The 16,756-nt window shown below is 57.9% G+C and overlaps 1 protein-coding gene across 6 annotated transcripts; it reads left to right on the top strand.

Annotated features, from left to right (window-relative positions):
* Positions 1–1,135: 1,135 nt before the first annotated feature.
* Positions 1,136–12,347, top strand: NFE2L1 (nuclear factor, erythroid 2 like 1). 6 transcript variants are annotated; one of them, XM_041000699.1, is made up of 7 exons: positions 1,154–1,251; positions 2,687–2,934; positions 3,114–3,664; positions 7,793–8,016; positions 8,391–8,466; positions 8,664–8,822; positions 9,369–12,347. In XM_041000699.1, exons 3-7 carry the CDS (start codon positions 3,155–3,157, stop codon positions 10,710–10,712), a joined length of 2,313 nt encoding a protein of 770 aa, XP_040856633.1. In that variant the 5' UTR covers positions 1,154–1,251; positions 2,687–2,934; positions 3,114–3,154; the 3' UTR covers positions 10,713–12,347. The 6 variants fall into 6 exon arrangements, with proteins under 6 accessions (XP_040856635.1, XP_040856633.1, XP_040856634.1 ...); XM_041000701.1 differs by lacking the exon at positions 8,391–8,466 and having other exon boundaries at positions 1,136–1,247; positions 2,687–3,664; positions 7,793–8,008; XM_041000700.1 differs by lacking the exon at positions 8,391–8,466 and having other exon boundaries at positions 1,156–1,251; positions 2,687–3,664; positions 7,793–8,008.
* Positions 12,348–16,756: the final 4,409 nt, after the last annotated feature.

Below are 16,756 nucleotides of genomic sequence, written 5' to 3'. Positions count from 1 at the left end.
AAGTTCTTCCAAGGAGACAGAAACACGGGCTGACATCTGTCTGTCCCACGGCGGGAAGCTGAGAGTCCCTGGGTGGAACCCAGCTGCCTCAGAACTGCCCACTTGTGGGAAAGCAGCAGAGGACTACCCAAAGCCTGGGGATGCTGCATGGGGTCTTCCCCGTGGGGAAAAGGAGGAGGCTCCTGGCTTCCATCTAATCACACAGCTCTGGCCGTTGTGGCCATTTGGGGAAGGAGCAGTGGATGGAAGATCTTTGTCTGTCTCTCCTGCTCTATAAATCTGCGTTTCCAATAAAGCCACCGCAGTTACTGAATCAAACTGCAGAGGATTCACGAGCTTGACAAGCTCTCCAAGTGATGTATCTGTGTGTGGGGGGGAGGGCGGACACTAAAGCTGGAGTTTCACAAGCCTATTTCTGAATCACGGCGAGACTGGAGGACTCTGCAAAGCGAAGACAGTTCCTAAACAGCAGGACAAAGTTCCTAGATGATTCTAGCACGACAAAAACCTGCGGCATCATAACCCATCTCTACTGGCCATTGCGCCAGGTCTTGTCCCACTGTCCGCAGGCAGTCCCTGCCTGGGCCACCAGGTGCCCCAAGCCCAGCCTGCCTGCCCAGGCCTGCAAAACCGGGTCAGCTGGTTCCGCTGCCAGCACTCAAGATGGCGGCAAGAGCATCGCCGCCGTAGGAGCCACATGTTCCGTGCCCCGTCTCGACCCCTTGGATTTCACTGGACTTTTGCAAGTCACCGTTGGAACCCTCTGGAGAGAGATTCCGCGATCTAGTGACGACACTGCATCCCAAACCCTGCCTCAGCCCTTCAACGCAGAGCGCACTGCAAGTTTATAGCTTGCAACACAGCCCGCCGAGAAACAAGTCCAGAAAGCCTGACACTACGGCCTTTGCCCCACTCATTGGTGGGCCCAGGATGAGGGGCGGGGCTATACACCCATTGGGCTATGAGCTATGTCAGTCTTAGGAAAGTGAGCCTGGGGAGGAGGAGACTCATTCAACCATTGGGTCGTCTCTGCTGTCAATTAGAGCGACATCCGGCGGCTGCCGCGGTCCCGGCCAGTTGATTGGAGAAAGCGTTTCTGATGGACGTGGCGGGCGGGCTTCCGAGTGAGGTGGAAGGAGGGGTCGGGGAGGGAAGCAGAGGCTGGGGAGCTCTAGGCCGGCCGGCGGCGGCGGCTGCGGCCTCGGACTCAGGCTGAGGGCCTGTGGTGGCGGACGCCCGACTCAGCAGCGGGTATCGGGAATATTCCTTTCCCCGAAGGGAGGGGCGCAGCGCCCCGGGGCCGAGGCTTATGGGGTGAGGGGCGGCGGGATGTGGCTGAGGGGCCGGCGGCGGGAGCTGGGCGGCCGAGCCGGGTGTCCGGCGGGAGCGGGTCCTGGGCCTGGCCGGGAAGGGCCGCGCGGCGCCCGGGAGAGAAGTGGGCTGTGGAACCGGTGGGATGGACTGGGAAGGGTTGAGGGCGCGAGAAGGCGTGGTGTGAGGCCCGGGTTTGGGAGTGGGGTGGGGCCACGGGCACGGAGGGCGGGGAGAGGTTTGCCTTTAAGGGTGGGTCAAGGCCGGCCCAGCGGCACTTGTTAGCTCGCCGCCCCACGAGGCTCGCAGCCGAGGCGCCGAGAGAGGGCATGGCGACTTGGTGTCCGCCGGACTCGGGTACCCGGGCCGGGGTGGAGTGGGGTGGGGGAACGGACTCCGCTCAGGGCCGCTGGCCCCACCTCGGGCTCGCTCTGAGGGACTTTGTCCGGTTTCTGGAACTTGGTTGACTGCTAGGAGCTCTTAGTAGCTGGCGTGGGAGTGGGATCCTGGGTGGCGGTGGGGTTGCCCCTGCCGGAGAGGGGGGTGTGTTGTGTGTGGTCCCGGCCGGGAGGAGGAGAGGGGTCTGTTCTGGTTTATGAGCTTAATGGAGGCTCAGAAGTAACCGCCAGAAAGCGAAAGGCACTTTTACCTTCTCCCCACTTGGCAGTGTGGGTCGAGGACTTGGCCTTATCCTTTGCTCGTCTCAGAAAGGTCATAGGAATAAAGATAAAAGCTGCCTGGGCAGCTCTGGGTGCCCTCTTCGCTGTGCGAAACCGCCCACCTCTTTTAAATGGAGTGGGGGGCTGATGATAGGAAAGCAAGATGGGATTTCTGGGTTGGGAAACGATGGGGTTTTGTGTGTAGTGGCCCGAATGGGATCGTGGTGTGTTTTCACACTTCCCCTCGTTAATAATCGCTCCCTTCTGTTTGGAACTACAAGGGCCAGGGGGCTATGGGCAGTTTGTTCAAGGGGTGGGTGAAGAACTTGTCGTTTGTAGAGAGCGAGACGGGCTTCTGCTGAAAATCGAGGCTGGTAGTGTGCTGGAGGCGGGGGGAGCTGGAATATTAGGCAAAGGGGGAGAGATGTGGATGCCCCGGGCATCGCCTGCTGAGCCAGGGCAGGCTGTTTTTCAGGGTTGTGCAAATACGCAGGAGCAGACCCCTCTGATGGAGTGTGTGATATAGTGGTGTTTCTGTCTGTAACAGGTGGTTTCATGATTGACTTCTTTTCTGAAACTATTGAGTCATTTGTTTTGTGTGTTTGTGAAAGTTTTTGTTCTGTGTTTAATGTGTGTCCTGCCTTCTGCTGTGAAGCTCTCCTTCCCCTCATCCCGGTGTGGGGCCTCATCCTGTTGCTCTGTGACTCCCATTTCAGGTTTCTCTGGAAACCCCCCTGGTAAGTGTGGCGGAGGCGGGACGCTCTGACCCAAGACAAAAGGCCTGTAGCCGCAGCCAAAGACAATAAACCTTAGGAAGCAGAAGGAAAAAAAAAAAAGTGCATCAGCTGTTGCTGAGAGCAGCCTGCAGTTGGAAGCTTCTGAGAGACCGGCTGATGGGAGCGAGGAAGTGACTGGACTGTGGAGAGGCCCGCCAGGGGTTAGGAGCAGGTGTGTGCTTTCAGAGGTGAGGTGGCGAGCAGGGAGAAGTGGATGTGGGGGCTGGCGCGGGGCCTTGGCTCCACGGGGTGCGCTCTCTGGGGCCCCGCTGTCCTGCCAGGGTGGGCCACGCTGTCGGGCGCCAAGGAGGGAGACCTGCCAGCTGGAGCGGCGGCGCAGCGTGGCCTTGATTTGTCTTTTTGGAAGATTTAAAAACCAAACAGCATAAGCGTTGTGGTCCTTCAGCAATGCTTTCTCTGAAGAAATACTTAACAGAAGGACTTCTGCAGTTCACCATCCTGCTGAGTCTGATTGGGGTGCGGGTGGACGTGGATACGTACCTGACCTCGCAGCTGCCCCCGCTGCGGGAGATCATCCTGGGGCCCAGTTCCGCCTACACGCAGACCCAGTTCCACAACCTGAGGAACACCTTGGATGGCTATGGGATCCACCCCAAGAGTGTAGACCTGGACAATTACTTCACGGCCCGGCGGCTCCTGAGTCAGGTGAGGGCCCTGGACAGGCTCCAGGTGCCAAGCACGGAGGTCAGCGCCTGGCTCGTCCACCGGGACCCGGAGGGCTCCGTGTCGGGCAGCCAGCCCAGCACAGGCCTCACCCTCGAGAGCTCCAACGGCCTCCAGGATGTAACAGGCCCAGACAACGGGGTGCGAGAAAGCGAGCCGGAGCAGGGATTCAGTGAAGATTTGGAGGATCTGGGGGCTGTTGCCCCTCCAGTCAGTGGAGACCTAACCAAAGAGGTCAGTGACCCTGTGGGCAGTGGGTGTGGGGAGTGGGCTGGTGCTGAGGGCTTGTGGTCCTAGCACTGAGCCGCATACAAGACGAGAGACTGGGGTGGAGGGGCTGGGGAGCTGGGGGGCCAAGTGCGGGCCTGTCGGGGGCATTGCTTACGATTGGACGCTGGGAGCATTTCCCTGTTTTGAACCGTTGACCCACCTCGAAATGTACTGTCAGGGCAGTGGGAGGTTCCTAGAACATGCCAGGGTGTTTACTGCTTAGATTTCAACATGAGCGGGCGGGCGGGCCAGCAGCCCGGAGCTGGGAAGGGCCTCCTGGGGTGCTGGGCTTTGCTGCATGTGTATCTGTTGCTAAGACACAAAGACCGGTGGTGGCCTCGCCTCGCGCCTGGCACCTCTCGGCCACATGGAAGCACACATGTGTGCACTCTGGTGCCTGGCACGCCTGGGCCCAAGCCAGGCCCTGGTTTGGTCAGGAGCGGGCCCAGGCTCCTGTGGTTGCTGAGGGCCCACTGCAGGGGGCGGGCAGAGGGAGCTGCCCTGGAGCCCTCCAAGGAGAGCTGTGACTCTGGCATGGAGGACAGCAGGGGCCCAGCATGGCAGGCTCTGACCACCGGCTCCGGCCCCATCTCTCCTCCCTGCCTGTATGGAGCTCACTGCTGAGCACAGGTCTGTGGGGGGTCGGGAGCATGGCTTGTTGGAGGCCAGGGCTGGGCTAGGGGCTTTTTGCCCTTGGGGGACAGCTGGCCACTATTTGGAAGCTGAGTTACAGAGCCGGGAGTGGCACCTGGTGAGCGGAGTTGCTGGGTGGTGCTTCCTCCTCAGCAGCAAGGCAGCTCTGCTCCCAAGTCTGGGACCCCGGCTGCCTGCAGTGGTGTAGCAGAGGCCAGGATGGATGGAGAGACCACGGACCCCGGCAGCCTGGGGCAGCTCGGGGCGTGACTCTCTTTAGGGTCTTAGATCCTGTAGTGACACTTCCAGGCTGCTCTTGTCCTTGCCCTGGCTGCCGGCAGTGTGCTGCAGGCTCCATGCGTGGCCCCTGCGCTGCAGCCCCGGGTGGGTGGAGCCTCGCAGCCCTGCAGCCGCCTGGGCCTGTGGTGGGTGGGTGTTGGACGTGCTGTTGGGGGAGCGAGGGCGTGGGAGTGAGCTAGGCCGCCTCTGTTGCTTGGCCCTGTGAAGGTCGTGCCTTCTGACCCTAGCTCTCCATCACTTGCTTTGCCTGGGAGGGTGTGGGTCAGCTCGGGGTCCCAGGCTGGTCTGGGCAAAGGGAGGATCATTGCGTGTCTGGGACAACATTTACTCAGCAACTCGGGATAAAAATACCCGGCCTGGAGCATGTGACAGGCCCCTACTGGAGCCAGTCTTATCCCAGGGGTGGCAGTGCTGCCCTGCTGCCTGGCCTGTTCGATGGGCAGCCGTGGCCTAGGCCCTTGTTTGGGATAGGATTCCCCTGGAGGTTGGCACAAGGCCCAGAGCAGGGGGTGGGTGGCCTGTTGACAGCGGGCAGTGGCCTAGAACACGCTGTCTCTCTGATGTGCCCGAGGAGGGAGCCACAGCCCCCTGAGGGAGCAGTCCAGGGAGGCCGAGTGAGCACCCGCCGTGCCGTGCTGTGCCAGGGGCTTCCTTCCCACCCGGGAAGGTGTGGCCCAGGGCTGCTAGAATGTTCTGGAGTAAAGCTGGGGTGACTGCGGGAGTGAGGGACTTCGTTTGTGGCCAGGCTGCAGGGGTCTGTCTCTGGCTCCTGTGTGTGGCTGGGCCTGGCCGGCTCTGTGACATTGCTTCCCCAGGTGTGAAAACCACCTTTCCCGTTAGCACCAGTCTAGCCTGTTTTAGGGTGACAAGGGAAGCTGCCGGGTGCAGTGGGGTGTTGCCCAGCCTGACCTGTGATCCCTGGAGGACTGGCCACCGGCCCCCTGAGGAACGGGAACACTCCCTTCCACTTCCCAGCAAAGAATTTTCGGTTCCCGGAGAAGCTGCGGGAGGAGTCACTGCCTAGTCCTGAGGGGCCTGGAGGAGCAGATGCGACAAGAGGGAGGAGAGTGGCACCCCTTCCCCCAGGGCTCGCTCACTGCGCCACCCCAGCTGACTGGGCTGGGTGGGGCTGCCCGCCCCTGGGTGCATCTCCTCAAGGAGACGGAGGCGGCCCCGGGCTGGGCCGGCGCTTGCGGCAGCCTCTCCGGCGCCCGGCTGCAGGGATTGGCTGCGCAGCGCAGCTAGGTAACAGGCGGTGGGAGGGGATTGGCTCCTTGTGCATCTCCAGCGGAGGCTTGGGGGAGGAGATTGGCTCTCGGCGCAGCCTAGGTAACGAGGGTGGGAGGGGATTGGCTCTTTCCGCAGCCCAGCTGCTGACCTGGGGGAGGGGATTGGCTCTCTGCAGCCTCAGCAGTGACCTGCGGGGTGGGAGGGGGAGGGGATTGGCTCCTTGCTGCAGCCTAGGTAACAAGTTTGGGGGGCGTGGGGAGGGGGAGAGGGAGGAGCGGGCGGACAGGCCCAGGCGGGAGCTTGCTTGCCTCTGCAGCTTGAGCACGGAGCATGGGGTGGGAGTCCCATCTCACTGCAGCCTCTGCGGTGAGCTCAGGGTGGGGGCTGCCGGGCGCCTGAGTGGAGCTGGGGTTGTGAGGTGGGAGGGGGCTGCTCAAGGATGGAGGAAGGGGGCTGGGCTGGGCCGCCCAGGCAGCAGCACGGGCGGGGCACCCTCCTCGGGCCCCTTGGAGCCAGCAAGGGGCCACCCTTCCAGCCTGGTGTGCTCCCTGCAAGCCAGGAGCTCCTTGCAGCCCCCTGTCCGGCTTCCCGGCACCGGCTGCCCCGGGGCTCTTCTCGCAGACCATGACCCGCCTGGACCGCAGCTCTCCCACTGGTGGGGGCCATGCCAAAGGCAGCCGGCCCCTTAACTCTTTGCTGTCTGGTCACCGGGTGGCCCAGCCCCCCTCTGCTCTGGGGTCCAGGGCTTCTGTTCAGGTTGGTGCTGTGGGGAAACTAAAGGGAGAGGTTCCTCTGGGAGGTCTTGGGGTTGGGGAGGGTCATGGTGGGAGAGGGATGCCTGTTTAGGGCTAGGGAGGTGGGGCTGAGCGGAGGAGGTGGTTTTCTGGAAAGTGATTGTTAAGCCCTGTATGCCAGGCAATACTTTAAGGTTTCTTAAGGTTTGTGCAGGAGGGCTCCGCCATGGGGATGGCATATTTAGAAACCCCAGATAGCTCAATTTATTGGGGTTCTATGCTGATGGCAAATGGGGGGAGCAGCGGATGCAGAAACTGTTCACAAGCCACCAGGATAGAGCGGGCAGGAGGCATTTGGTGCCTAAGGTGGCAGTCGTAGTTGAGCAGTGAGGGGGATTATGTCCTTGAGTGAGCTGATGGGGATTGAGCGAGTCCTGGGGTGTGGTGAGGGAGGAGTGGGAGCAGTGGTGTGCGGTGGCAGCGTGGGGCTGGCCTTGTGGGGCTTGCGTGCAGGGGTCATCTGCCTGCCTGTGGGCTCCCGGGATCGGCTGAGGGTGGGACTTCTGGCAGGGATGGTCGTGAGGTGATCCTGGGGGCGTGCAGCCTTACTGTGCTGTCGCCAGGGACAGGGACAGGTCTGTCGGAAAGGCTGGAGGTGGCCTTTCCTTGTCATTGGCTGCAGCAGGTGGTTGGAAATGCAGGGATTTTCCTTTCCACCCCACCCCACCCACCCCACCCCTGTATGCAAATGAAGTGGCACCACAGGCTGATGCAAGCCCCGTCACCGCCAAGCAATCCTGCACCGGGAGTTCGCTCTTGTTTGCTGTGGGGCCAGTTTCCTACAACCCCCAAGTTCTTATAGGCTTCCATTCCTTAAATGAGATGTGCTTCCTGCTTTCCCTCTCTTGGATAGGAGTGAGGTGGCCCTGCCTAGTGGCCAGGCCATGTGTCTGCTCCGGAGCCTAACCCTACAGATTTGTATGGAGATGAGCATGCTGGTGGATTTGGCTGGTGCGGGTGGGGGTTGTAGCACCTGGGAATGGATGAATGAAACCTTGCTGGGGCAGAGTTGGGATACAGGCTGGCAGGTGTCGGGCTGGGAGGGCCCCCACCCCAGTTGATAGGGGACTTGGTGGGGAGGACCGGGAGGGGGCTCTTGGGACTCAGGCTAAAGCCCCCGTGATCTGTCTTTCAGGATATAGATCTGATTGACATCCTTTGGCGGCAGGATATTGATCTTGGGGCTGGGCGTGAGGTTTTTGACTGTAGTCACCGTCAGAAGGAGCAGGATGTGGATAAGGATCTGCGAGATGGAGGCGAGCAGGAGGACCCGTGGTCAGGCGAGGGTGCGGAAGCTCTGGCCCGAAACCTGCTAGTGGATGGGGAGACCGGCGAGAGCTTCCCCGCACAGGTACCCACACCTCTCCCTGCACCTCCAAAATTCACTGCCAGACTGGCTTCCGGAAACTTCCCCCTAGAGAAGGCACTCAGTGGGACGGATCTGAATGTCCTGGGGGGGGTCGGGTTGAGGTCTACAAGTCATGGTGGGGTGACCACCATGGGCCTTGAAGGGCAGAGAGGGGCATAGATGGTGGCAGACGTAAAAGGGCCAGGCCTTGGCACCAGGCAGCACAGAGTGGGCAAAGCATTTTCCTGATGCAGGCTTCTACCTGAAGGCAACCATTGGCCCAGGAGAGTGCAGGCTTGCAGCTGTGCTAGGCTTGAGGCTTCTGCCCCCGGGAGAGCAAGGCCACGGCAGTCAGGCTTCTAGCTGTTGTCGCCACAGGTTTCTTTGGGGAGGGACAGACAGCCCTGTCCCTGGAGCAGTTTAGGCTGCTAGAGGCCACCTGCCCTTTGGGGGAGAACGTGGTGAGCGGGTGCAGGCAGAGCCCACGGAGCGAGCAGGGCAGCCTGGCCGTGGGGTCCCTCCGTGGTTGGCTAAAGCCAGCTCATGGTTCTAACCTTGCCCTCGCTGCTGGAGTAAATTCACAGAGGAGAGTGTGGTCTCTGGGAGGAAAGCATGGGAGGTCTTTCCCGGTCCCCTTAAAGCCTCTGTCCCACCCCAGTTTCCAGCAGATGTGCCCAGCCTAACAGAACCTGTGCCTGCTGAAAGCGAGCCCCCGGCCCTGCAGAACAACCTCCTGTCTCCTCTCCTGACGGGGACGGAGTCACCATTTGACTTAGAACAGCAGTGGCAAGATCTCATGTCCATCATGGAAATGCAGGTAGGATCGTCAGGACGGCGCTAACCTAGGGCGCCTTGGCACTTGGTGCTTTTCTGCTTCTAGGGGGAGTGAAGGTAACATTTTGAAAATGGGTACAAGGAGAGGTCACCTGCCACACGTGTAGGGAGTGGCGGGTCAGCTCAGGATGGGGCTGTGGTGGCCCCAGGACCGGCCTGCCTGCTCAGGCATGTCCTTGCTCCTTCGGGCGCTGTCAGTCACTGGGTGGCTGCGTCCTGGCTCAGCACTCCCAGGCGCTGACATTCGCGTAGCCCCCTGCTGTCTGCAGGATCACCTGGTCAGCCTCAGCCCTTTCTTCTTTCTGATTCCAGTCTGGGTGTTCATCACCGTGCTGACGTGGCAGTAAAGAGGGACTTGTAGAGGGCATTGCTGGTCAGTCCTGCCTTGGGATGGAAGCCACAGGAAGGCCTGGGGGACCAAGTGGGGCCAGGAGCTGACACAGAACTTGCTTGTCGGGTGCCTGCAGTGCTGGAGCCCCAGCCAGGGCACCTGCTCCTGGTCAACAGTCATGTTCTTCTCCCTTCCCAGGCCATGGAAGTGAACTCATCAGCAAGTGAAATCCTGTACAATGCCCCTCCTGGAGACCCACTGAGCACCAACTACAGCCTTGCCCCCAACACTCCCATCAATCAGAATGTCAGCCTGCATCAGGCATCCCTGGGCGGCTGCAGCCAGGACTTCTCCCTCTTCAGCCCGGAGGTGGAGAGCCTGTCCGTGGCCGGCAGCTCCACGCTGCTCCCGCTGGTCCCCAGCAATTCCACCAGCCTCAACACCACCTTTGGCTCCACCAACCTGGCAGGGCTCTTCTTCCCACCCCAGCTCAACGGCAGCGCCAATGACACGGCAGGCCCCGAGCTGCCCGACCCGCTTGGGGGGCTGCTGGACGAAGCCATGCTGGATGAGATCAGCCTGATGGACCTGGCCATCGAGGAGGGCTTCAACCCTGTGCAGGCCTCTCGGCTAGAGGACGAGCTCGACTCAGACTCCGGCCTCTCCCTGGACTCGAGCCATAGCCCTTCTTCCCTGAGCAGCTCCGAAGGCAGCTCTTCCTCCTCCTCCTCCTCTTCGTCCTCTTCCTCCACTTCTTCCTCTGCCTCTTCCTCTTTTTCTGAGGAAGGCGCCGTTGGCTACAGCTCAGATTCTGAAACTGTGGATTTGGAAGAAGCTGAGGGCGCCGTGGGCTACCAGCCTGAGTACTCCAAGTTTTGCCGCATGAGCTACCAGGATCCGTCTCAGCTTTCCTGCCTGCCCTACTTGGAGCACGTGGGTCACAACCACACGTACAACATGGCGCCCAGTGCTCTCGACTCTGCTGACCTGCCACCGCCCAGCGGCCTCAAGAAGGGCAGCAAAGAGAAGCAGGCTGACCTCTTGGACAAGCAGATGAGCCGGGATGAGCATCGAGCCCGGGCTATGAAGATCCCCTTCACCAATGATAAGATCATCAACCTGCCTGTGGAGGAGTTCAACGAGCTGCTGTCCAAATACCAGCTGAGCGAGGCCCAGCTGAGCCTCATCCGAGACATCCGGCGCCGGGGCAAGAACAAGATGGCGGCACAGAACTGCCGCAAGCGCAAGCTGGACACCATCCTGAACCTGGAGCGGGACGTGGAGGACCTGCAGCGGGACAAGGCGCGCCTGCTGCGTGAGAAGGTGGAGTTCCTGCGGTCCCTGCGGCAGATGAAGCAGAAAGTCCAGAGCCTGTACCAGGAGGTGTTTGGGCGGCTGCGGGATGAGAACGGGCGGCCCTACTCGCCCAGTCAGTACGCGCTTCAGTATGCGGGGGACGGCAGCGTCCTCCTCATCCCGCGCACCATGGCCGACCAGCAGGCCCGGCGGCAGGAGAGGAAGCCAAAGGACCGCAGGAAGTGAGCCTGGGGGGCGCGGGGGTGGACGCTCACCAAGACCGGAAACTGGAGAAGGCCTGGGCCTGGGCCGGGACCTACAGTGGGGACTTAATGCCTTCTTAGCCAATGTATCTTCTCAGATGGGATGACTGCAGGTCAGTGTACAGGAAGAAGTGGGCGCGGGCGCTGTCTGGCTCAGCTTCGCCCACTGGGGTGGAGTGCAAGTGCCAGGCCATTTGGGTGGACAGGGTCCTCACCCCTACCCCTTTCCTGGGAGGAAGGGTGGTGCTGGCATCTCTACAGGTCGAGGAGCCATGTACTTGAGCAAAGGGTGAAGGGAAGGAAGGCACTGGAGAGAAGAAAGTAGTAGAAAGAAGGAAGGAAACCCAGAACAATCAAAGCAGGAAGAAAATCAAAGGGAAGGTGAAGTTGGCCAGGATCCGGGCAGCAGGCTTGAGGGACTCGGATGGGCTTAAGGTGTTCCCTGGTGCGGCAAACCCCGTCTCACCCCTGGAGGGTACAGACACAGGGGTATGGAGGGGCGGTTCGGCCACCCCGAAGGGGAGCATTTGGATATTGCCAATAATGCTTCAGTTGAGTGGAAGCCACTGGGACCCCAACACTAGCTTGACGATTTCGGGTGAAAGGGCAGAGGAAGCAGAAAAGAATCCCAAGCCCTGGGTTCCAGCAGCTCCAGCACCCAGCATGTCACTCACTGCCCTGCCACTGCCATCTCCCTCCAGCTCAGCCCAAGCCGAGGCTCCCACTCTCTCCAGCAGAGCCTGCATGTCAATGCTGTCCTCTAACCTTTCCGGGGGTGTGGGTCCTGCCTCTCCCTGGCTGCCGTAACCCTCCGGGAGCTGGGACCCTGTCTAGCCTTGCTCCTCGGGCTGCCTGGAGGCGGTGGGGAGGGTGTGGAGCAAAGTGCCAGTGCTCTGCCTTCTAGCAGTATTCAGCACAACACTGGGGAAGACACCTTCCCGCTGCCTGCCTACAGGTACACGGGCTTGCCACTGGGAAGAAAACGAAAGTCTATAAAACCCAGCAACAAAACTAGTCCTCTTAGAATTTCTTGCGCTTTGATTTTTTTCAGGGCTTGTGCCCAGTTTCACCTATAGGGTCTAGAATGCTTGTGTTGAGTCAAAAGGAGATGCCCCGATACTCAAAGCTGCTAAATGTTCTCTTTGCCATAAAGACTCCGTGCAACTGTGTGGCACTCGGGATTGTTCCCTGTCCCGAGGTCTCCATCTGCTTTGTTTGGGTTTCTTTCTAGAAGAATGAGAAGTGCATGTAGTGGGGGCCGAGAGGCTCCCCCAGGTTCCTGGAGGCAGAGGCAGGGGGAGCCCCTTGGTGGCCAATGGTTCCAGGACCACAAACACTGTGTGTGTTTGCCACTGCTGCCCCGCCCTTGCCTGGCTTTGGGGTATGCCTGCCCCAGACCCCCGGAACAGCTGGGGGAAGCACTGATCGCCCTCCCCGGGTGGGCAGAGGGCCGTTCCTAACTGAGCAGTAGGAATAGAAGGTGTGAGCCTGGGAGTGCTTTTATAAATTATTTTCCTTGTAGATTTTATTTTTAATTTATCTCTGTGACCTGCCAGGGAGAGAAGAGAGCGAGCGAGATGCTGTGAGCACATGACTAAATAAAATAAAATAAAATGGATGATTCATTCTCAAGTGCAGTTTTTCCCCACTTTGAGAGTAAAGAAGGTGGGCCCCTGGCTGGGGGGAGGGCTGGCTGTTGTGTGCCTCAGGCAGAGCTCACCTGGGAAGGTGGGTGCAGAGCAGGGGACGTTGACAGCGGAGAACTCAGGGAGACAGGTCTCGCTGTATTCCGGCAGGTGTCACATAGTTGACCAGGTTTGCCGGCTAAGTCCTCATGGGAAGGACTTGGTGCTTTTCTTTGGTGGGGGGGAGGGTGACCTGTTTGTCACAGAACTAGGAGAGGTGGAGGTGTCGTCACCTGGGCCACCTCCTTACCTGTGCACCTGCTACCAAACACATTTTGAGGTGTGGCTGTTGTGGTATTTCTATGGTGGTCCCACTTGCCAAAGGGATGCAAACCTCTGCTGTGTAGACGATGAAAAAGCAGCTGTCCCCGGCTCCTCTGGGGGCAGTGCTCCCACGTGCCTCGGGTGCTCCCAGGGTGAAGACGTTCACGCTGCTTAAATTCTTTACGAAGCTGCCCCTGTTCTTCCTAGGTGAGAAGGGTCAGTTGTCAAACCAACTTTGTCCTGTTTAAGAATTGTTGTAACATAAAAGGGAAGAAAGGAAGACTGAAAAAACAAAAGCAGTTCATGCCAGTTAAAAGAGGAGCAACCTGACAAGTAATGCTTTTGTATTTCTCAGATGTGTGGAGTAGACCTGTTTACTTAGGGGTTCTTTAACTGCAGTGCTGCCCCTGGTCTGAGGTGTGTCACGCCCCCTGCTCTCATCTCCGACATGGAGCCGTGTCTACATCACACTGTGCAGGGCCTTGGGCCCAGGTGGTCAGCACTGCTGTGCGGCGGACCTGCTGCTGGCAGGAGCCCGTGAAGGACGGTGGTCGGGAGGCCCTGGTGGGGGTTACCGTGCTCGGGCATGTGGGAAAGCCTGCGTGCCGGCAGCGGTCCTGGGCTTCATCTGAACTGACTGTGGGGAGAGGGTGTCCCAGCCTCTGTCCCCGACTCCCTTACCTTTACCTGGAAAGTGTAGAACCTACTCGGACACTGTGAGTAGGAAGCTGCTTTCCATACAGCCCTGCCTGTTGAGAGAGGCAGGCATAACACCCTGCTTGTTTATTTTTATTTACTTGTTTTGGTTAAAGATTTATTTTACTTGGAAGAGCTATGGAGAGAGGGAGACAGAGATCTTTGTGTGTGTTGTTTTATGCCCTAGATGGCGACAATGGCCAGAGCTAGGCTGATCCAAAGCTGGCAGCTAGGAGCTGCTTCTGGGTCTCCCCATGTGGGTCTAGGGGCCCAAGGCCTTGTGTCATTCTTTTTGGATTTCCCAGGCAATTAGCAGGGAGCTGGATCAGAGGACTCAAGTCAGTGCCCAGATGGTATGCTAGCACCACAGGCAAGAGGGCGAGCATGACAGCACTCATTCCAGATCTTGCTGCTCTAGGCTGGATGAGAGTCAAAGCAGGTGCCTAGGGCCGGGTGCGGTGGCATAGTGGTTAGAGTCCTCACCTTGCATGTGTCAGGACCCCATGTGGGTGCCGGTTCTAATCCCGGCATCTCCACTTCCCATCCAGCTCCCTGCTTGTGGCCTGGGAGGGTGGCTAAGGATGGCCCAAAGCCTTGGGACCTGCATCCACGTGGGAGACTCAGAGGAGCTCCTGGCTCCTGTCTGGCTCAGCTCTAGCCGATGCACTCAATCGTGGAGTGAACCAGCAGACGAGAGATCGCCCTGTCCCTCCTCCTCTCTGTATATCTGACTTTGCATAAAAATAAATAAATCTTAAAAAAAAGTTAAAACAGGTGCCTGCCTCTCAGAAGTCACTTCCCCACCAAAAATCCATGTGCCTGGCCTCCCTGGATGGCTAAGCCTAACTTTTCCCATCACTGGTACACAGAGACCTCACACAGCTTGGACGTGTCATTTTGCTAACATACAAGAATAACCGTGTCCATGTTTGCTTTCTTTTCACAGAAGTTACTCTTCCTGCTTGCCTCTGGCTCTAACTGTAGCAGAGGACAGGTGTGTATGGACCCTGGGGCTCTGGGTGCAGCTTCGCCCAGGAGCTCTGCTGTCCTTTTTCTGTTCAAAGCTGCTCTCTGGGAGTGAGCCGAAACAGAAACCAGGGCTCCGGCTGTCTCTGGAGGAGGCAGGCATGGGTTCCCACAAGAGTCGGTCTACTCCGCTGGACAGAAGGCTTCGCTTGCTTTTGGGAACTTCAAAGTACCAGCAAAGGCCTCAGGCTTGCTACTTACATTGCACAGCACTTTTTACTTCATTCCAGACACTATTTCAGCCAAAAGGGGGGGGGGGGTGTGGTTCACCAAAAAAGAGGTAGCACTTTTTGCATTTTGTTTTCAATCAAAATTCAGACTAATACAGTTGACTTAACCTTTCCAACCCTCAGCTAAGGGCCAAGGCAGTTAAACCAGGGGCGCAGTCCCGGAGCAGGCTACAGAGTTGTCCCGCCTGACCATGGCTAGGCTGTGCAAACATTGCCAAGAGTAGGCTCGGGCAATGCCAACCAGGATTTAAAAATCCACCTGGGGCAAATGGGCTTTGGTATCATTAAAAAATCACAGCACGGTAAGATCACAAATGTAGACCTAACCCTATTGCTGAATATTTTATGACAGGCTATTTAATATAAACAAAACTATACAAGTGGAATTCTGAGCGTGTAACTTTCAGCTTAGTACCCCAGATTTGCCTTGCTTCTGCCCTCTCACTACCCTCGCCGAGCCAAAAAATATATATGTATATATTAGGACCTCTGCGCACACAGCAAGCTCAACTATGCTTTCCACTTCAGTGTACTTCTATTTCAAATGTCATGTTCTTGGCATTATTTTCAGCAGGAACTTCCATGGTCAAGGTCGGATAAAGGCCATTCGTACACAGGAGGTGAACTGGCTAGGAAGTAGGAACTTTTTTTTAAAAAAAGGGAAGATCATCGGTCCGATGACTCACTCCCTAAGTGACTCCCTAAGTGAGCTCAACGGTCGATGCTATGCCGATCCGAAGCCAGGAGTCTTCTGGGTCTCCCACGGGTGCAGGGTCCCGGGCCACAGGCAGGGAGCTGGAAGGGAAGCAGGGCTGCCGGGATTAGATTAGAACCGGCGCCCATATGGGATCCCGGGCGTGCAAGGCCAGGACCACTTGCGCCACCGCGCCGGGCCCAAACTTTAATTGGAAAGTCCGAAGCCAGAAGCCTCTTCCAGGTCTCCCACATGGGTGCCAGGTCCCAAGGCTTTGGGCCATCCTCGACTGCTTTCCCAGGCCACAAGCACGGAGCTGGATGGGAAGTGGAGCTGCCGGGATTAGAACCGGCGCCCATGGGATCCCGGAGCATTCAAGGCGAGGACTTTAGCCGCTAGGCCACGCCGCCGGGCCTGCAACGTAGGAACTTTTTAAGAAGCCTAACTTCTTTGCTCCCTCACCAAAACACTAGGATGCCTCCACCGACCTGGTCACTGCTGCCTATCGACAGAAGCCGAGGCTACTGAGGCCAACGCTGAGCTGGTGGCAGCATCGACAGGCACTGTGCGAACAGTGGGCTGTGTGAATGAGGGCATACACTGCACAGCAGTCTCGGGTAGGCCACACCTTTCAAGTTTGTGTAAATATATCACGATTCTTCAAAGACAGAAACGCCTAATTCCACAGTTCTCACAAAGTATCCCTGTCATTACGGAATGCAAAAAAATCAAAACACTGAAGTTTTTACCATCAGCTCTAAGTTTCAAATAAGCAAGACCTCATGAGAAGATCCAACTTATACATCAAAATAATTGCAGCTCATTAATTCAGGACCTGGTGCTATTGGAGAAAGAATCAGATTTGGGTTTCAGAGTTTCCAGTTCTTCCAAATTATTTTGGTGTAGCAATTTCCTCTGACCACTTTCTTGCTTACTGTTAAGAGCTGTAATTGCTTTATAGATGCATATTCCTAATGTCACAGACTACAAAAATATGCTGGACAAACACCAGGTCAAGGGTTGAAATCCAGTGGACTGAGTGAATATGGCCAGCACTGAAGTGATTTCAGGAGAAAGGTTAATGTCTGGAAGTAAGATTCGATTACTAAAAACTTTTTAAATGGTGGTCAACACTCTAAGTGTACACTATCAGCTACAGAGTACTCCCACTCACACAAGAGTAAACAACTCCGGTGGAGACAGTGGAGGAGCAAGGTTCTGCCTGGCTCTGCCAGCACAGGCGCCCCTCCAACAGCACTGTCACCGCTGTTACCAGGTGCAAGGCAACAACCCAGCTCCCCTTCTAGCTACTGGGTGAGAAGTCTGATGTGACTTCCTGAAAGCCATCCAACTCACGTGTCCACACTGCCTGAAAAAGTGTTCTTGGCATGCTTTCCGAAGCAGACTTAAGATGCATTGGACCTGTTCACGC

This window comes from Ochotona curzoniae, unplaced genomic scaffold (genome assembly GCF_017591425.1).
Source record: "Ochotona curzoniae isolate NIBS_2020 unplaced genomic scaffold, NIBS_Ocur_1.0 scaffold_2453, whole genome shotgun sequence".
Lineage (NCBI taxonomy): Eukaryota > Metazoa > Chordata > Mammalia > Lagomorpha > Ochotonidae > Ochotona > Ochotona curzoniae.
The sequence above is the reverse complement of the archived record's forward strand: the minus strand, read 5'-3'. Positions and strand labels throughout refer to the sequence as shown.